This window comes from Thalassophryne amazonica, chromosome 2 (genome assembly GCF_902500255.1).
Source record: "Thalassophryne amazonica chromosome 2, fThaAma1.1, whole genome shotgun sequence".
Lineage (NCBI taxonomy): Eukaryota > Metazoa > Chordata > Actinopteri > Batrachoidiformes > Batrachoididae > Thalassophryne > Thalassophryne amazonica.
In genome coordinates this window covers 64,955,672-64,971,619 of record NC_047104.1, presented here as the reverse complement: position 1 = coordinate 64,971,619, position 15,948 = coordinate 64,955,672, and the positions used below count along the sequence as shown (strand labels likewise).

General features: G+C 40.2%; 1 protein-coding gene across 1 annotated transcript in view; it reads left to right on the top strand.

The window, feature by feature from the left end:
- Positions 1–15,948, top strand: part of trpm7 (transient receptor potential cation channel, subfamily M, member 7) — a 165,365-nt gene that overhangs the window by 98,639 nt on the left and 50,778 nt on the right. Inside the window, 5 exon segments of the mRNA XM_034186905.1 lie at positions 1,094–1,268; positions 3,106–3,238; positions 4,114–4,292; positions 6,702–6,834; positions 7,007–7,806. Coding sequence (XP_034042796.1) covers positions 1,094–1,268; positions 3,106–3,238; positions 4,114–4,292; positions 6,702–6,834; positions 7,007–7,806 — 1,420 coding nt within the window.

Genomic DNA, 15,948 nt, shown 5'->3' with positions numbered 1-15,948 from the left:
AACATGGCGGGTTTGTTTTTGCACAGCATCAGCTACAGACTACATCATCAGGATTGTTTTTGAACTATCTGACTGTTTTTGCAAGTTGACTGAGAACAATTTTGGATTGGATTGGACTACTATTTAAAGTTCATGTTGGACTGTTTGGAACCTCTTGGCATCAAAGGACCAGTGACACTTAATTGATGTCAGACTCTCTTGATGTCTGACACCAAAATGTAAGTCTTTCTTCTCTTGTTTATAAATTAATAAAATATCAAATGACAAGGATCTATTTTTGACATTATATAAAACAATGATTTTTTTTTTTTCATTTGTGTAATGGCAAGAATATTTTCATTCTGTGAACATTCCATCTTTCACCTTATTAAATATTCTTACCATTGCACTCGTAAATATTCATTATTTGTATAATATGCAGTTATTTTGTTTAACTTCATAATTTAAATCTTTGCTCATTAATATGTTTTTCATTAATTTGAACATTTACGGTGTGACAGCTTTAATCATCTACATGCTGTTAACAGGTATTGTAACCTACCTACTGTATTATCTTGAGCAGTCACAAGTTTTAGAACTGTTCAAAGTTCCACTCATCTTGCTCTTGTGTTCCCTGTACTGTGTGCTCCCATGTCATGGTTTAAACAAAATATTTGAAGTCATGGCTTACTTTCAACAGAATTTTTATGAAATGCTAAGCATAACGTGTTTAAGTTAACTTTCCATCATGTACACCTTCATAGTCAGTATTAGTCAATCCTCAAACCATTTCTGACCTGGTGATCTCCATCCCAGCCATTTGAATTTGTAAATTAATTCAACAGTTGCAGCTGAAAGGGCTGGAAATTTACTAAATTAATGAATCAAAGAAAATTGCCTTGTTTTTAAAATTTTTGTCATTTTGAAATGTTGATTAATAGAAAATGTGAATGGCATCTGAAATGTTTTCCCTCCACCCCAAAGAAAAAGCAAGAGTCGTGTTGACATGGAGTCCCCAGATCAGATGTGTAAAGCCTAAAACTATGCAATATGCTTCGTAGGTCAAATGTGATGTTATTATCACATACCAATTGTTGTGTGACATCTCTTCCAGGTGGCAAACATGTTTTATATTGTGGTAATAATGGCCATAGTTCTGCTGAGCTATGGTGTCCCCAGGAAAGCCATTCTTTATCCACATGAAGAGCCTAGCTGGACATTAGCCAAAGACGTGGTCTTTCAGCCATACTGGATGATGTATGGAGAAGTGTATGCCTATGAAATAGATGGTAAGGATGACACGGATGGGAGGGGACATTATGAGGGTAAGGACCATTTTATTCAAAGCTTCTTTGAAAGTTTTCTCAGCTTTCTTCAAAGTATGTTGGTTGACTAGTCTAACAGCCTAAACATTGTTCTTCTTGCAGCATCTTTGGGGAGGGTCATTGTCGTTATATATCACTCTAGTATAAGTGTCAGCTGGCTCATCCTGTTTAAAAATACAGCAGCAATTTACTGATCCCATTTTCCTCCATAAATTGAGGTTAACACACCATGAGACGAACTTTGACGGTGACAAATGACAACAAAAGTAGTGTCTGAAACAACAACATTCATTCAGTCTTATTATACCCTGCTTACATCAATTAAGTGTCACCAGGGGCTGGAGCCTATCCCAGTAATCATAGGTAGAGAGGTAGGATGCACCCTGGACAGGATGCAAGTCTTATCGCAGGGCCACATATAGACAAACACATTCACACCCGTACACACACCTACAGACCAGTTTTTACAGTGTTAACTTCATCTAGCCTGTGTGTCACCCATGCAGACATGGAGAGAACATGCAAACCACCCAGAAAGGACCAGGTGGGAAGCGAGCCCACAACCTTCTTGCTGCAAGGCAATATTGCTAACCACTAAGTCACTGTGCCGCCCAAAGCAGTAACACTGACAGCACAAAATGTGGACATACAAAGTGAAAATGGGAAGATGATGATGTTTGATTAGAGTGGTGCTCATGATAACAGCAGCAAAAATAAGTGTTTAGCATTTTGCATGTACGGAGTACAAGTATATTGAGTAAACGCACATTACATGAATGCTTGCATGTAGGAAAGGGCACAGCAGGAGGAGACATGCATAGTGATAGGCATGATATTAATGTCCCCTCCCCCCCCACCCCCGATCTGCTCCTGCAACTCCCCAGCCCAACATTATACAGGGTCAGAGAGCTTACAAGGAGAGTGGGCCAATGCACCCATGAACCAGGACCCTCCAGGCCCCATCTAATGCCCCCACCACATTATGTGTGTGAGTGTAGTAACGTTTGATATATGGACCATGGAATCAGCAGAGTACATGTAGGGCGGGGAACAGCAAACACAGCACCTCCCCGTGCTCACCAGTGAAAGGAGGCGTGTGAGTACATGTATATGGAGTGTATGCCAAGATTGCAGCAGTTAAAATTACAATGCAGGTGGGGCATTGGAATTTCTTTGCTTTACCACAGCATGGACTGTTTCAGCTTCTGTACAAGCAGTCTGGATCATAAGCCCCATTTACACATAGATGGTAAGAGCTCCCGGAGGCGTCTCGGAAGACTTTTTGGCTGTCTTAAGGATCACACACTGTTGTTAATGCCGGCACTAGGGGGCGTGGCTTAATTCCGGGACTGGGAATCGTCGAAAAAATTATTCAACATTTTTTTTAAGCCAAAATAATTCTGAGCGCCTGATTTAAATGTTTTAGGTTTATCAAAATCTCCTACAGCTGCTTGAGCCGTTGTCACAGGCCTCCATTTTGAAACACATTTGTTGCAGTAGAAATGCGCTTTCAGGCTTCTGTCCGTGGTGCATTCATTGTGCGTCGGAAAAAAAAATCGATGCAAGCATGCAGCGTCCGATCCATTGCGATTTCATCAGTCAACTGAATCGATGTATACTGAATGAATCGATACACTCGCATCACGCACGTTTGTATCTAGATACTGATTCGTATCGATTAATCTCCACATCCCTAGTAGGCATGCACTGTGAAACAGAACAACACGCAGAAACGTTTATATACAAGTGTTCCCGTTAAAGGTTTTGTGTGTGTATGCTAATGAGTTGATTCCCTTCACAGTGTGTGCCAATAACAGCGAACAATCCGTGCGATCTCTGTGTGCGCCAGGAGTAGGGCTGACTCCTATGCTACAAGCAGTCTACCTCTTTGTACAGTATATACTGATGGTCAACCTCCTCATCGCCTTTTTCAAGTAAGAAGCGAGTAAAATGTCCCAGGTGTGGGTTGTGCATTTTAAAATGAGGTTAATGTTTAGTAATAGTCATCTGTGTAATGGCATGAAAACACAGGTTATGGGACGGGGCATTGCAGAGTTTGTGCCGTTTTAAAAGCAGTATAGTTGGGAAATATGGTACAAGATAAATGACTAATTATAAATCTCAGTGTTAAAATACCTTCAGACTACAGGTCATATGTGGCTCAAATCAAATTAATTGTATGTATTTTGTGACCTTATGAACAAGTCATGTGAAATCTCAGGACACGACCCCCCGCCAAATAAATAAATAAAAAATCAGATTTGGGTCACTTCCATATGTGGTGCTTAATTGCATAAAAGTCTGAATCTTCACCCAAATGTGACCTCAGTCTTGAATGGTCATATCAGAATTCATGCAGCTTTGACGTCACTCTTGATCAGTGTTTGTCACAAATCTGCACAAGTGGCAGTCACTGTGTAAATACAGACATGCTGTGAGTGGGTCCGTTATAAAAGTGGAGCAAGACTGAGCAAGAGATAAGGTCACGCTCCAGGTGTGTGTGTATATGTGTATTTTATAGTCTCTGATGACGTCCTTGTTTTTAGCGCATACGGGTCAGTTTCGGACTGTGAACACTTAACACTAGAACAGGCAAATAAAAAAATAAAAAAAATTGAGGTCTGAGCATTACATTAGATTTGAGCATGAAGACCTGCTGTGTGAATGTTGTATTAGTTCCCACTTCAGGGTTAAAGTAATTCATTATTCATTTATTTATTTTTTTATAACACGTTTGTGCTTACCTCCTATGTGTTGCAAGGATAAATATGTGAAATCCTCAAGCTTATTTGAGCTTTCTGCTTTCCAGTAATGTGTACCTGCAAGTGAAGTCTGTCTCTAATTTGGTGTGGAAGTACCATCGTTACCATTTTGTCATGGCATACCATGAGAAGCCTGTCCTCCCTCCTCCCTTCATCTTTCTGTGCCACATCTATTCTCTGTTCTGTATGTGCAAGAAGAAGAAGAAAGAAAACACCTACGGACCAAGTAAGATTACGACGGCTAATGTTTAACTAAAAATCTCACGTCCTAGATATAGACATCCGTCTTATTAGTCATCTGTGATAAAAATGGTTTCTTTATTTTTGAACAGACAATCTGTCTGTTTCATGAATATAAATGGTTTGTGAGTGTTGTAGAGGTAATATGTGCAGTAAAACTTGGATATAATGGATTCAGGCGGACCAGCGAATTTTGTCCGTTATAATCAAAGTTCGTTATCTGTATAAAATGGACAAATCCGTTATGTGTATGTAATGGATTAGTTACAGTCAGCACCAAATGATCTATGGGGAATAACCAGCACCAATTAGGCTTGCGTATTTCCTTGATTAAAAGCCTGACCTTGAATTGGGACCTGCCTCATTTAATGACCTGGTCAAAACTTTGTCTGGGGAAAAAAAAAAACCCTGCCTTAAAGTGTACCTGTAGTGCATTTTAAAAAATAGCTACTTAAATAATCACGAGTTGCGCTGGTAATGAATCCTCGTCAAGTAAGCTCGAGGCATTATGTGCATTAAAAAGGATTACATTTAGTCGATTCACTCATTTTTCCAAGTCCGCTGCGGAGTGATACCTTAAAATACTAAAGCCAGATTTATGCTTCTGCAGGTCTGTAACTCTGTGCCCATGCAGTGATGTCAACGTGCGCATCACCCTTTTAAAATTCTCTGTTGTGTTGGTGGGCGTCCAAATGCAATTTATTGCAGAAACAGTGGCTTTTTCTGGATCAATTTGTCCCTTAATGAGCTCCACTTCTTTATACAGTCATCAACCTCCAAACCAACACTACGAGGTCTGTCAATAAAGTAACGGTCCTTTTTATTTTTTTTCAAAAACTATATGGATTTGAATCACGTGCGATTACATCAGCCAACCTTGAACCCTCGTGCGCATGCGTGAGTTTTTCCACACCTGTCGGTTGTGTCATTCGCCTGTGGGCAGGCTTTGAGTGAGCACTGGTCCACCCCTCTCGTCTTTTTTTTCATTGTTCAGGAATGGCTCAGAGACTGCCGCTTTGCTTGATCAAAATTTTTTCAAAAACTGTGAGGCACATCCGAGTGGACACCATTCGAGAAATTCAGCTGGTTTTCGGTGAAAATTTTAACGGCTGATGAGCGATTATTGAGTGTTACTGTCGCTTTAAGGACTTCCCACGGAGCCGCAGGGCGTGCCGCGCCCCGAGCCGCCGTCATCTGCCTGTTTCGAGCTGAAAACTTTCAAATTTAAGCCTCTGTTGACCCAGGACGTCGTGAGAGAACAGAAGTTTCATAAGAGCTCGGGATCAGTAGTTTATCCGGACATTCCACTGTTAAAGGAGATTTTGTAATGAAAGGCATGCGGACGGATTCGCGCGTCGGCACCCAACCGCTCATCGCGCGGCACCACAGCAAATTTCCCTAATGTAAATCGTTCCTCATTTGTTTTGTTATGCATTTTCGATTTTTGAGACATATTGCTTTAAGTTTTCTGTCTTGACTCTTTGATGTCTTCCTTGGTCTACCAGTATGTTTGCCTTTAACAACCTTCCCATGTTGTTTGTATTTGGTCCAGAGTTTAGACACAGCTGACTGTGAACAACCAACATCTTTTGCAACATTGCATGATGATTTACCCTCTTTTAAGAGTTTGATAATCCTCTCCTTTGTTTCAATTGACATCTCTCGTGTTGGAACCATGATTCATGTCAGTCCACTTGGTACAACAGCTCTCCAAGGTGTGATCACTCCTTCTTAGATGCAGACTAACGAGCAGATCTGATTTGAGGCAGGTGTTAGTTTTGGGGATGAAAATTTACAGAGTGATTCCATAATTTATTCCTCAGAATTGAGTGAGTCCATATTTTTTTCCCGCTGCTTGCTCTAAAAAAGTAACTGTTACTGACTGCCACAACTTTTTTTCCTGATTTCTTATAGTGTTTCTTAAAGCCAGAAAGTTGCCATTTGAAATGACTAGTTTTGTGTCATGTCTGTGATCTGCTTTTTTTCTACAAAATTAAACAACTGAATGAACATCCTCCAAGGCCAGTGATTCCATAATTATTGCCAGGGGTTGTATTAACCACTTACCATTATTTTACACAAGCAGTTCTGTTCCGGAACATAAAAAATAAGTTTCTGGTTTCGTTTTCATTCCACAAACTGGTTCAAAGCCTTGATAAACACAGTAAACCCATTTCATGGCGGCAACACTGGTTAACCATTATTCTGAAACGAACTACTAAATATTGACTTGTAGAAGACAAATGTCAATGTATTTTATTAGGACATTGTCTGAGAAATACTTGATTTTAAAAATGAGCAACAATTGCAGCTGTGCTTGCTGAACAAATGTGAAACACTAACAAGTCTCTCCTATTGATCAGTTTCTTATAAATGAATTGTTTCCTTCTTTCAGAGTTGTTCCTCACAGAGGAAGACCAAAAGAAACTTCATGATTTTGAAGAGCAGTGTGTGGAAACTTACTTTCATGAAAAGGATGATCAGTTTCACTCTGGGAGTGAAGAGCGCGTACGCCTGACCTCAGAAAGGTGAGACTGTCATGTTCATTACACAGCATGTAAAGCTTTGAAAAATAAATGTTGAGATTCAGGACTTTACTCAAATGAGTAGATGTTAATTCTTTATCAGTTTTAGATGATCATAAATGAGAAACTGAGCTGACTACACATTTTAAAATTTTTTTTTTTTTTTTTTTTAAAGAGTTGAGACAATGTGCATGCAGCTGAAGGAGGTTGGGAACAAGGTCACCTTTATAAAGCGATCTTTGCACTCACTGGACTCCCAGATTGGCCATCTCCAGGACCTCTCTGCTTTGACTGTAGACATTTTGAAGACCCTAACTGCTCAGAGAGCATCTGAGGCCTGCAAGGTCCACAATCAGATCACCCGGGAACTCAGTCTGTCTAAGAATGTGGTCCCCAGCCTTGGCCCTGTGGCTACAGACACTGGCCCCCATTCCATATCATCTGTGATAGGCAAGCGCAGCGTGGCACCTTACTTTGGTTCTTCTTTTCCTCAGCCAGGAGGCAACATTGCAGATTCTCTGTTTGGGATTAGTGCAGGGGCAGCACCAGAAAGCGGCCGAGAGGTCTGTCTGGGTTCTGCAGCAGGACTGGGGCTGGACCCTAACCCGAATTCAAAATTTAGTCCAGAAAAGAAGAGGTTATTGTTGGGTCATGGGCACCATGCTGCAGAGGCTGGCTCCTCAGGCAGTGCCGGCTCCAGTGCCTTTGTCCAAAGTGCTGTGGCCGTTTCTCCTCCAGGGCTGCATTTGCAAAGCCACTCTTTCACCCAGGATAAACTGACCCGTCCACAAGAGCCGGGCTTTTCCGACTCCCCATCCAGCCTGCCTAATGTACCCTCCCCTAGTGCTCGGTTCCACATCAGCAGCACTGCTTCCCAGACCAGTGGTTCCAGCCGCCCTGAACTCACTTTGGCTGGGCTTTGGCAACACCCCGTCCACCCAGAGAGCACCAATGTAGACTTTGGGGCATTTGTAGGTAAGTGTGACAGTCAGGCTCAGCCTGTTGAAGAGATTGAAAATGAGAATGGAAACTCTGTGTCTGTTTATCCTACTGTTGTCATTGTTTCCAAGACTTTGAACTCTGCTCAGCCTGCCTGCTTGCCTGCTTGCTCTGCAAAGTCTGATTATACAGTTGTGCTAGAAAGAGTGGATAGAGGTGGGGAAGTCACTTGGGGGTATGTGAACGAGGCATTCTGTGATGATGAGGGTAGGTCAGGCTGTTCGAGTAGGCAGGGTATAGACACTGAAGTTCTCCCAGCTGCTGAAGCAGAGGATGAGGTGACGTCACAGCCAGTGGTTGAAACCTACAGCAGCAGCCACACGTCACATCCTCTCGCACCCATCGTAACAGCCAAAACACATCGCAGGCAGACGAATGGGGAATGGTGCGTGACAGGACGACCAGCCCAGCCAGTGACCTGCTATGAGAATCTGTCAGCGGTCTCCTCAAACAAGAAGAACACGGCAGCCAAGCCAAAAACGAGAGGTTTGAATATCAGTCTGGGCTTAAAGCCCCTTTCACACCGGGCCCACTTCCAGTTGCTTCCTGTTGTGTCGTGACGATGCAGGAATATCTGTGTCAGGTGCGCGCAGCAGGGGGCAGAGAGGAGGTGAGAATGCATCCTGCAGGTTCTCTGCACAGAGAAGTCAGAGTGCACAGTTTGGCTGCAGCGTGTGCACTCTGATTCCTCTTCTAGTTAATATTTGTTCTTGTGCTAAGCTGCAGGTCTGTGCTCTGAGTTCTGTTATAGTTTATCTTTCCTCCTTTGACCACGAGGTGCGCACACGGACAAACCGTCCGTGAGCAAATGTGGAGATGTCAGGAGTTCTACTTGATGTGGACATGTCCTAAGTGGCTCTACTCTACTCTTTTCTACTCTCCTATTTTACTCGTCCTTTTTAGATATTTAGATATACCTTTGTATACTGGCATAGTTCCACCTAAGAATTGGAATATAATATATAAGACATACCGTACTGAATTTTCATGTCCTGTCTCTGACAATCAGTCTGTGAGCAGGACTTTTATGGATTTTATTTAAGCACATTTGTGAGAGAAGAAGCTGCAGCTGCTTCACAGTGCCTCTCTTCACCAGACACCTCCACACAGAGGAGCAGCAGCTGCAGTCAGCATTTTTTTTTTTTCTGTGCTCTTTTTTGAGCGTGTAGTTTTACTGCATTGAGTACACGGTATAAAAACAATCCTGCGTGATTTATACTGCGGGAACAATGGAACTCAGCGAGAATCATAAATTGCTGTCGGGTAACATCTTGTGAGTGTGTGGCCAGTCACGCTGAGTACCGTCCTGTTGCTCTGACTTGCGCTGAAACCACTTAATTCTGCGTCAAGCAGAGGACGCAAACAAAAATTAAACATGTTTAATTTTTGGCGTTCGATTTGCTTCATCCCTTGCGTCCCTCGCGCTGTTGTGGTGCCGAGCTGCATCGTCTTGGCACTGAGTTGCTTCCACGTGGTGTTGTCATGACGACACACGACACAACTGGGAGCAGCCCCGGTGTGAAAGGCGCTTAAGTTCAGGGCTGCAAATGCTGGGTGCTTGTGGTTGTATGTTTCTCAGATCACGATCTAAACAGTTCTTTAAGTGGGGCCTTTTTGCCTTTTGCTCTGCTCTGCTCTGCTTGGACCTCTGGCTCTCTGTTACTGGCTGGTTCTCAACTTTTTAGGTCTAGTCAGATCCAGTCAAGATGTGCTTGTCATGCAGACTTTTAGCTTTTATTCAAGTGGTTTAAAAAAACTATCACATTAACCATTTAGGAATTCCGGCCATTTGTATACATAGTCCTTCTACTTTTAGAGCTCATACAGGTACAGACATTAAGCATTTTCAGGAACTTCTCCTACAGGCAGTGGTGGGCACAGTTCCGATAATCCGATAACCGGTAATTATCGAAGATAATGTTTTCATTATCAGACTATCTTTTCAGATAACTTTAAAAACCATTATCGGACTAATTATCTTCCGATAAATTTTTGTCCGATAATTTTTAGACTGTTAACGTGGTAAACAAAGCTGAACAGCTACTAACATTTATAAAATTTAAAATCAGTTGAGCACCCACCTGTTAAATGTTTCATAGCACGTGTAGTTCTGTCCTCTGCAAACAGAGGAGAGCAGCTTCTAGAAGAAACCGCTCTATCCTCTGCAGGCAAGGGAGAACTGGTCACAAAAAAAACTAATTTCTTTTAACCCCATACTGATACGCAGGCAATATCACCCAAGTCATCCAGAGGCATACATTTTTAAATTATGGTTCAAATTTTAACCAAACTAATTTCGAACAAGTTATTTAAATTAACGTCACGTCTGAAGTTTTATAAAGTGAAAATATCAAATATATGTTTTAGTTTTAAAGTAATGCGCTAATTTTTAAGGGTTTAGTGCGGACATGCTGTGCCAAGTGCATTATGGGTACGATAGGGTAATCTCAGTACATTCACAACAGGAGAAATGCATTTCAGACACTCTGATCAGGCTCCACAAACAACAGCATTAAACTCTAGTGCCTAAAACTCTCCTGAATGTATTCTCTGGGTTTATAGCCCTTATTGTTTGCATTTATTAAATTCCACGAATCTTAAATGTAGCAGACACGGATTATCTGGAATTTTGTTTTGGCAAGTTTCCAAGGTCTCCACTGCTATCTACTGGCCAGTAGTGTTCGTGGCAGTATTGACCCTGAAGCTGGGCAGACACTGTATGATATTTTCAATCACTGTACTCGGTTCCAGCTCATACTGGACGACAGAACTGCACAGGAGGTGGTCATGAGATGTTAAACGCAGCTTGTTACTTCATGTATACTAAACGATGCAGGATGCACGATGAACCTGAAACTTGGTGCAATCCAAAAAAATTCTCACACGAATGAAAATTCAGCTGAAAAATGGGCAAAACTCGCACAGTGACACCAGTAGATCATGGCAGTGTTATATTTTTGACACCGATTATATCAGACGGTTATCTAATTAAAACTGGGGGTTTTTTTTGTTTTGTTTTTTGAAAATGCCTTTTTTTTTTAAACAAATAAAAAAATTGAATATTTTACAAAAGCACATTTATCTGTAAACACCAACACACGACACGCCTCACATTAACATGTTAGTTTACATAGAATGAATGAGTCAACCAATCAGTGTTAGCGGAGGCACATTTTACCCAGAATCCTTTGCAATCTGTATGTTTGTTACAAAACTTCTGAATTAGTGCATTATTCAGCATTAAAAGATATATTTTAACTTTGTACAAATGACAGAATTGACATTAATGGAGTTATTCTATCAGTATTCATTTTATTTATACACCAAACCATAACTCAGCACTGCTTTATTTTCCAAGACCGCCTGACGGCAGCGTTGTGATTGAGTAGAGAGTTGAGCTTTGTGGCTCCTGTCAGCTTGCTTCTGTGCTGGAAGCCATGTAGTAAACAGAAGCTTCCAGCAGGGGGCAGGACGCTCAAAGACAGAAGTGCTGACTCATTGTTTGGGTCTGTTGCCGCTTTTGATACTACCAGAAGCGATCGTGGTGTTAAAACTCAAAATCAGCTTGTTAGTAGTTGCAAATGTACCAGAGACAATACTGGAATTTATCGGTTATCTGTAACTTCCGATACGTTTTTTTGGTGGTTTATCGGTTTAGCTTTAGAAAAGTTAACTTTTCAGTTATCTGATTATCCAGTTATCTGTTATCGAAGTTAATTTTTTGGTTATCTGTGCCCACCACTGCTTACAGGACAGGTAGAATGAGAGACACACTTATTCTGTTGTTATCCTAACATGTCCCATGTCAGCGGGTTTGGCAACATGGTGCAACCGAGTCGAAAGAGTGCCAACGTAGCAAAAGGATCAGTTCGAGTAGGATTTCCCTTCTATATGTATCTTTAATAGTCGTTTTTTAAATAAAATAAGACATTATGTAGTGTTTGAAGCACCTGGATTTTAGGAAAAAATTCTTTATTCTTAAATATTACAAGTAGTGAGTTGATGATGATATATTGTAATAGCCAAGTGGCCTGTGTGTGCATGTGTATGGCTTTGATCATGCAAAAACTGGGGAGAGCTGACATTTGTAGTTTGGTATGGTTATGTATTTTGGGTCAAGGATGAATGCTGCGAAAACAGAAAGTTGATAGGACTAATATTTTTGGCGAAATTATCAATTTTAGCTAACCAATATCTTGTGCTGCAATGCACCGTGGCAGTTTGGGGTTTTAGGGTTTTAAATGTTGTTAATGTGGTTCATGTTAGTTTAACAGTAGTTGTTAGTGTCATTGATTTGTGTTTTTGTAGTTCACTTGGTTTAGTCAGTCAGATAAGTGTTATGTTGCCGTTACCTTGAATGACTTAAGTCTCATGTTGCTGGTACCATGACTAAAATGTGTATTCTGTTTGATGTCTTCTTCCACCCTGTTGGTGTCCAAAATTAGAAGCACCAGCTGTGTGTGCGGGCGTTCAATTTCCATCATGGATAAACAGAGCACAGCTGGCATTTGCTGTTTGGTATGCTTATGTATTTTGGGTCAAGGATTTATTTATTTATTTATTAGGATCCCCATTAGCTGCAGCAGAGCTGCAGCTGCTCTTCCTGGGGTCCACACAGATTTACAAACACAATGAACATAAATCACAAAATGCATTCAAAAGTATAAAAGTAAAAAAATAAAAGAAAAAAGTAAAAGAAAAAAATCCAGTCACATTAATCATCATACATGGTCAAGTCTGCACACATATGAAAAAACAAATAGTCTATATATGTATAAAGGTACACCAATAGATACAACCTATCCATGTATAGATAAAATTAAACCCATGAGTCGTTATGTTAATAATGCCAGTTTTAGAAGTTTTTTTTTTTTTTTTTTTTTTTAAGTGAGTTTGATATAATCAGGTAATAAATTCCATTCATTCATACCCCTAAAGATGACAGTGTTCTTAATGGCATTAGTTCTAGCTGCAGGTAGTGTAAAGTTTCCCACCACAACATGTCTGGTTATTCATCTATGATTTTCTGAACTAAAAGAAAAATTCCAAAGCAAAATACAAGGTGACTTAGTGACAATAATCTTTCTAGTAAAAATGACCAGTGAATATAAAAGTCTATTTGACTAACAGCCAGTTTACATTTTTATGCATTGTAATGATATTTGGCCTATAACTGCACTTAAGTGCTATACAAGCAGCCCTATTTTGAATAATCTGTAATTTATCATTTCTCCAGTGGCATTTGACCAAACTGCTGGGCAGTAGTCCAGGTATACTAATATTAATGCTTTAATAGCATGATTTGTTGTAGTACAACTTAAAAACCTTGCATGTCTTCTCATAATCGATACACCCCTGCCCATTTTTACAAAAATGTTTTTTCCATGATAATTTTTAGTCTACCGTTACACCCAGTATCCTAATCTTGTGAACTTGATTTATTATCATATTATTAATTTTAATGTTTAATACAGGGTTTTTCCTAATAACACAACTGGAGCTGATAATCATACAATTAGTCTTTACTGTATTTAACACTAGCTTGTTAGATGAAGAGACAAAATGCAATGCTGGTAGGACAAATATTTTTGGAGAAGCTATGGATATTAGCTATTGTTGCTAATTACATTTTGGACTCACATTCATTCCAACAGGGGGCAGCAAATCATCTTTATATTAAAAGCGTGAGTGCATGATTTTGTTTAGTAAGTTCAATGTCAGTGCATATAATTGTGAATATGTGAAAAATACATGTATGACACAAGAAAGTGAAAACACTTACTTCCATTGTGGTCCATTTAAAAATCAAATGATGAAATAGAAGTAACAATGATCATCATAATGATAATAGTGTATATGATAACAACAACCTAAACAATTTATAAATACATTAAGACAATAAATTAACATTCAAAAATTACATAATTAACAGGAAATAAAGGGGATGAGTTCCTCTTCTAAAAATTGTTGGTCTAAGGTTCTTAAACCATTCTGGACTCACACACCATTCCAAGTCATTACTTACTTTATTATCACCCTTGAAAAATGTCAGCTACCTATTTTATAAACACTACCCAATCTAGAGCCTGTGGATTCCCACAGGCAACATGGTAGTTAAATATGATCTTTTTTTGAAAAAGTATTAGAATCTGGTTATTATTATTATTACTACTACTACTATTATTATTATTACTACTATGTGCAAAAAATATTTAAAATAGTTTCATAAGTGGACATTGAAGGGGTTTGGAGGGGAGCTTTCCCACCCCTCACCCCTCTCCACAGGGGTGAGGGGTGGGAAAGAAGGAGGGGTTTGCTGGCTGTTCTTTTTGACTTTGCACTATGAAACCGTGAGACAGACCTGCACTGTTTATGCTTTTTGCTTTAAAAGGCTTGTTGTATTTTTAAAGCAAAGCTGTGTGTTTTTAAAAAGCACACAGCTTGGTGTGTTTATTCCCTGACTGCTCACTCCACCTTCCAAAGAAAGTGAGAGGATGCGAGCACTTTTTTAAGTGAATCAATTTTAACTGAGTAATCATAAATTGCCCCTATCAGTTTCATTATCAGATTCAATCAGACTTTTCATCTATTTGTCAACAGGGTGCACAGCAGATTTATCAATGCGGAAAAGCTGCACGCCACAACCCCACACTAGGCTGTTTTTCCACAGGCTGCGTTCACATAATTTGACCACTTTAGAAAGAAAAATTGGACTTGTCTGATTTGGGCAGTGTTATAGGGGATCTGTGTTATGTGATCACATTTTTTTTTTCCTTATCCCGGACAGTCTGACAACCGTTAATGTCATTAATTGGATAAAGTAAATTAATACAAATCATCACTTTCACAGCTAGTTTTCTTTAAACAACTCGGGCTGGATTCTTTAGCATTTTCAAGTCACTGAATATGTCTTTGACATCATTTCCTTCAGTTATTAAGAAATACAAGCAGTATGGTGCTGTGGCGGAATTTTCCTGCCACATTCTCACTCGGTTTTGGCAAACACGGTTTGCCCATCCTCTGAATCATTGTCTAGTCCATGTGAAGTTCTGCTTCATGCAGTACTGCCCCTTTTGGATGACTTCAGCTATGCTGAATGACCACACTGACTGCTCTCCAAGACTTCATTTCAAACCCATAAAACCATTTGTTTTTCCAAACTACAGGTTCTCCATCCAAACTCCAGCTCCATGTGCGTGCATCTAAGATAAGATAAGATAAACTTTATTGATCTCACAGAGGAGAAATTCACGTTACGTCAGCTCTTAAAAAACACTCAAGATGGGTGCAAGTAGAGGAAAATGTTCATCAAACAGCATGTGCAACAATAAGCAATAATAGTAATACTTGTGACAGTACAAGACATAAGAAAATGAGGTAGAAATAGAATATATATATATATATATATATATATGAGGTCTGTTAGAAAAGTAAGGGACCTTTTTATTTTTTGCAAAAACTATATGGATTTGAATTACATCTGATTGAATCCGCCAAGCTTGAACCTCCGTGCGCATGCGTGAGTTTTTTCACGCCTGTCGGTTGCGTCATTCGCCTGTGAGCATGCCTTGTGGGAGGAGTGGTCCAGCCCCCTCGTCGGATTTTCATTGTCAGGAAATTGGCTGATCGACTGCCTCTTGCTTCATCAAAATTTTTTCAGAAAAGTGTGAGAGACAGCCAAATGGAAACCATTTGAAAAATTCAGATGGCTCCGTCTCGACGCGCGAATTTCTCCGCACGTCTTTTTATGCCGAAAAAGTGCTGATGTCAAACTCTTCTGCCATTTCTGTGGTAGTCAGACGACAAACAAAGCATTTATTTTGTAAATGAATGGCACACTCCACTGTTACAGGAGTTTTTTGTCATGAAAAGACATGCGGAGAAATTTGCGTGTCGGGACAGAGGCGCAGGGCACAGAACAAAAAGCAAAGCTGTGATGAAGCCTCACAGGACATGTTGTGGCATGTCCAGCTCGTCCACAATTTCTCGGATAGTCACACGACTGAAAAGCCACCGAAAGCCGTCTGAATCTTTCGAATGGTGCAAGAGCTGGGCATGTTAGGGCTTGTCCTGTGAGACCAACACGGAGGTGCTTTCGTCCCATGCCATGAGCGGCTC